Consider the following 5,000-nt stretch of genomic DNA (forward strand, 5'->3'; position numbering starts at 1 on the left):
ACACACACACACACACACACACACACACACACACACACACACGCATGTAAACACATAAGGAAATTTGTATAATTTTATCATCTACTCAGGCTTTTGTGAACACCCCAGACAGTTTTTTAGTTGCTCGATTCAGAAACCAGCCTGTCAGAGTCAAGTTTGAGACTAACCATTTAGAAATTGCAGTATGGATATACTTCAGCAAAACCATGTGAGCTCTTCTTGTTCCGTCGTTGTGTAGGAGGAGACGGAGCCCTACTTCATGTTTATCTTCTGCTTCGAGTCGAGCATCAAGATCCTGACACTGGGCTTCGCGCTGCACAAGGGCTCGTACCTGCGCAACGGATGGAACGTCATGGACTTTGTGGTGGTGCTGACCGGGTGAGTCTTCTTCTTCCCTCATCCTTAATTCATGCTTCCGTGCTTTTTTTTTAATAGTCTGCCTTTTTCGATTTCTTTTGTTTGTCTCCGTGAGACAGCTCGCTTTTTTACTAATGAGTTGACCTCAATTCAAAGCAATGTCTAACTGCGTGTGCTGTGGAGATGTGCGTGCGTGCGTGCGTGCGTGCAATTGTCTTCCTGGCTTATGGGAGCATCCAGGATCAATGGCACACTGATCAGCCTACAATCAATACTATCTAAGAGACACTGTGTGTGCTTGCGCGCGTGTGTGTGTGTGTGCGTGCGTGCGTGCGTGCGTGCGTGCGTGCGTGCGTGCGTGCGTGCGTGCGTGCGTGAGCCTGTGTCCAGGCAGGTTGTTTGTTTGATATGTGAGCTAAATATGGCTGCTGGAGAGAGTGGGTTCCCTGTATGGAGAGGAGAGGAGAGGAGAGGAGAGGAGAGGAGAGGAGAGGAGAGGAGAGGAGAGGAGAGGAGAGGAGAGGAGAGGAGGGGAGGGGAGGGGAGAGGATGTAAACAAGATGTATGTCAGGGGAGAAAGGTTGGCATTTAAACAGACATACAACGTGCACACACACACACACACACACACACACACACACACACACACACACACACACACACACACACACACACACACACACACGTGGGCACTCACTCACTCACTCACTCACTCACTCACTCACTCACTCACTCACTCACTCACTCACTGACTGTATGGGTTCATGTCTGTGCTTATATGCGAGTGTGTGCGTGCGTGCGTGCGTGCGTGCGTGCGTGCGTGCGTGCGTGCATGTGTGTATCAGGACAGGTCAGTTCATTCTCAGACACATCTCCCTTTGAACGAGGACACACACACACACACACGCACACACACGTGCGTGCACACACACACACACACACACACACACACACACACACACACACACACACACACACACACACACACACACACACACACACAGGATCAGAGCAGCGCTGCAGGGAACAGCAACAAGGGCCACAGTAAAATGTCATCGCACAGAGAGAGCCGGGTAGACTGTATCAGAGTTGGGTTTTTCCCTACCAGGACAGGAGCATTCAGTGGGCGTGGACAAGTCGTCTTCTTAATCTGTTCTTATAATTTTCCATACTTACAAAAGTGCTGTCAAACGATTCAATAGTTTAATCGCGATTAATCACATGATAAACGCACAATTAATGAATTAATCTGTTCACAATGTACCTTAGTGGGATATTTTTCAAGGTTTTCAAGGTAACATGGTAGTGGAATGCAAAAGTGTGTTTATTTATTATTGGAAATCAATTAAAAACCCAAAAGAAACCGCATTAAACGGCTGCAGCAGTTGGTTGTAATGATCTGATACATTCAGTCATTTGAGTACTGCAGTTTCCACCTGTATGCTTTACCATAAAGCTTCACTAAAATATATTTTATCAACACTAAAGGTTGGACATGGAAAATTCCTTTTTGAAGTATTCAAAAAATAATGGAAAGTATTTAAATTGTCCCTTTAGAAATGTGCCGATACCCTGTATATTGTTTGTTGGTTTGTTTACTGTTGAGTGAGAAAACAACGTTGCACATTAACTTTTTCTGTGCCATCTACGTTTATAAACGTAGCTAGGCTAATGGTGCCTACTGGTGCTATCTACACGTATGTTTTCAACAATATATTTATTTTCCTTTTTACACACAAATGACAATACACATATACAAAAAACAACAATGAACAGTACAAGACAATTACTGATATAAAGAAAGCAAAACAACAATAACCAAAAACAACAAAACAAAACAAAAAACAACAACAACAACAGCACTACTCCTCTTCAGCTCCATCCATTAGATGTGACAAATTATTGTTCTTTATGTATCTCATAAAACGGCCCCACACCTCCTGAAACATTTCTTGTTTGTCCTTAAGAATGTATGCAATCTTTTCCAAAGGTAGACATAAAGACAATTCTCTGAACCACTGTGTAATACTTGGTTTGTCCGGCCTCTTCCAGGTCAATGCTATCACTCTCTTAGCTTGTAAAAGACATATATCTATAAACATTTGTTCATTACGCTTTATCTTGTGTCCCTCCGGATATAGACCGAGCAGGAAGAACTTTGGTTCTGGTACAATATTTATTGACAAAATCTTCTGTATTTCCTGCCCGACCTTCCCCCAAAACTCAATCAATTTTGGACAGGACCATAGACAGTGGAACAATGTGCCTCTATCTTCACCGCATCTGGTGCATACATCTGGAATATTACAATTATACTTATTAAGTTTCACTGGTGTAATGTACACTCTCATAAGCCAATTGTATTGTAGAAGTTTTAGACGAGTATTCCCAGTCTGGGATTGAGCTTGTGCACAAGCCGTACTCCATTGTTCCACTGTTAAATCCTCCTGAATATCTGTTCTCCAGGCATTAAGCCTATCTTCCGAGGATTCCGGAGAAAAGTCAACCAATAGGGCGTAGAAATCTGATATTAACCCCCTTCCGAATGGGTCATTAACCAAAGCTTTCTCCAGCACAGACATGGATGGGGCCAGCATGGATTGCCCCAGATTAGTTCTAATAAAGTCCCTCAGTTGCAGATATTTAAAGAAGTGTTTGCGAGGGATATCATATTTAATGACCAGTTCCTCAAACGAGAGCATACTCCCCCGACCCCTCTCAAATACATCCCTTAATTGACCTATTCCCCTATCAGCCCACAATTTAAACCCCCCATCAGCTCTACCTGGCACAAATTGATTATTACCCCATATTGGGCTGAAGCGAGAGAGACGTGGATGTTCTCCCAAAAATATATTAACCTCATGCCAGACTTCAATCATTGTTTTAACTATAGGATTGCTTGTAATTCTTTTTAGGTTTTTATAAGTATCTGAGTAAATATAAAGGGGGAGTGGTAACTTCAAGGAGCTTGATTCCACATCTTTCCATGCCGGCGCCGCATCCGTTGTAAAGTAGAACATTAGTGTTCTCAATTGAGCTGCCCAAAAATACCACAGCAAGTTAGGACACTGTAATCCTCCCCTATCATAGGGTAGATGAAGTAAGGACAATCTAAGTCTAGGACGTCTATTGTTCCAAATAAAGTTGGTAAACAATTTCCTGGTTCTAGAAAAGAAGTTTGGTGGAGGTGACAAGGGTACGTTCTGAAATAAATACAATAGCTTGGGAAGTACATTCATTTTGAGTATATTAATTCTGCCGATCAAAGATATTGAAAGACTTGACCATCTATTAATTGAATTTTCGATTGTGGCTAAAATTGGGTCATAATTGGCATTCACAACCTCTTCCAACCTTGGCACGATTTGGATTCCCAAATAAGTAAAGGCATTTACTGGTCTGAAGTGACGAACATGACCGGGAGGGTTTGATCTTTCTTCCGAGTTCAGAAGCATAATGGATGACTTAGAGTTGTTTACTTTGTAGCCAGATATGCGACCATACGAAGTTATTAGATCCAGAATAGCTGGGACAGATATCTCCAAATTTTTCAGGAATAATATTACATCATCAGCATATAAAGATATGCGGTGCTCTAGATTTTCTATATTAATACCTGTAATTAGTGTATGTTCCCTTACAGCAATTGCAAATGGTTCAATTGCGATCAAAAATAAGAGTGGTGATAAAGGGCATCCCTGTCTACAGCCTCTATGGATCCTAATCGGTCTAGATATATTATTGTTGGTTAGTATTTCTGCATATGGATCGTTATACAACAGTCTTACCCATTTACAAAAGTTCTCCCCCAAGCCAAATCGACCAAGAAGCTCGAATAGAAACGGCCACTCTACGCGGTCGAAAGCTTTTTCCCCATCGAGAGATAAAAAGGCTGTATCTGGCGCCCCCTCCTGGACATGCAATAAATCCAATACTCTCCTTACATTGTGAAAACCCTGGCGGGCCACCATGAACCCATTCTGGTCCTCATCTATAATTTCAGGTAGAATAAGTTCTAGTCTCTTTGCAAGTATTTTGCAAAGTATCTTAAGATCAGAATTTAAGAGGCTGATTGGACGCATATTTTCGCATCTATCATTTGATTTACCAGGTTTTGGCAAAAGTATAATGAGGGCTCCTCTCAAAGTGGGAGGCAATACTCCCTCTTCAAAAGATTCAGTATACATGTCCAAGAGGGGTCTCGCCAATCTGCCCGCAAATCTTTTATAAATGTCTATCGGCAGACCATCAGGCCCTGCAGCTTTTCCAGACTTCATATTACTCATTGCCTCCAAAATCTCACCAATACTCACATCTGCCCCCAGCTTTTTACTGTCTTCCTCTCGAATTTTAGGAATATTAATTCCATCCAAAAAGGAGCTCTCAACTACATCTTCTTGATTTGTCTCGGAGCTATATAATTTACCATAATAATCTCTAAATGCCTCGCAAATTTGGATAGGGTCTTCTATCGTCTCCCCAACATCATTTTTTAACATGTTGATTGCTCTTTCAGTTTGCATTTGTTTAATGCGCCAGGCTAGAACCCTGCCAGACTTCTCACCCTGGTCAAAGATAGTTTGTTTGAGCTTTAACAAATTAGCTGCTGCTTTGGAAGCGGATATTTCATTATATTGTGC

At 42.0% G+C, this 5,000-nt stretch overlaps 1 protein-coding gene across 1 annotated transcript in view; it reads left to right on the top strand.

Moving 5' to 3' along the window:
- The window catches only part of cacna1ab (calcium channel, voltage-dependent, P/Q type, alpha 1A subunit, b), a gene marked incomplete at its 3' end in the record, with an annotated part of 234,655 nt that overhangs the window by 107,148 nt on the left and 122,507 nt on the right, over positions 1 to 5,000 (top strand). The window contains exon 4 of the mRNA XM_079498401.1: positions 239 to 378. Within this exon, the coding sequence (XP_079354527.1) occupies positions 239 to 378 (140 nt within the window). The remainder of the gene's footprint in view (positions 1 to 238; positions 379 to 5,000) is intronic.

The sequence above is a fragment of the Electrona antarctica genome (genome assembly GCF_951216825.1).
Source record: "Electrona antarctica genome assembly, chromosome: 4".
Lineage (NCBI taxonomy): Eukaryota > Metazoa > Chordata > Actinopteri > Myctophiformes > Myctophidae > Electrona > Electrona antarctica.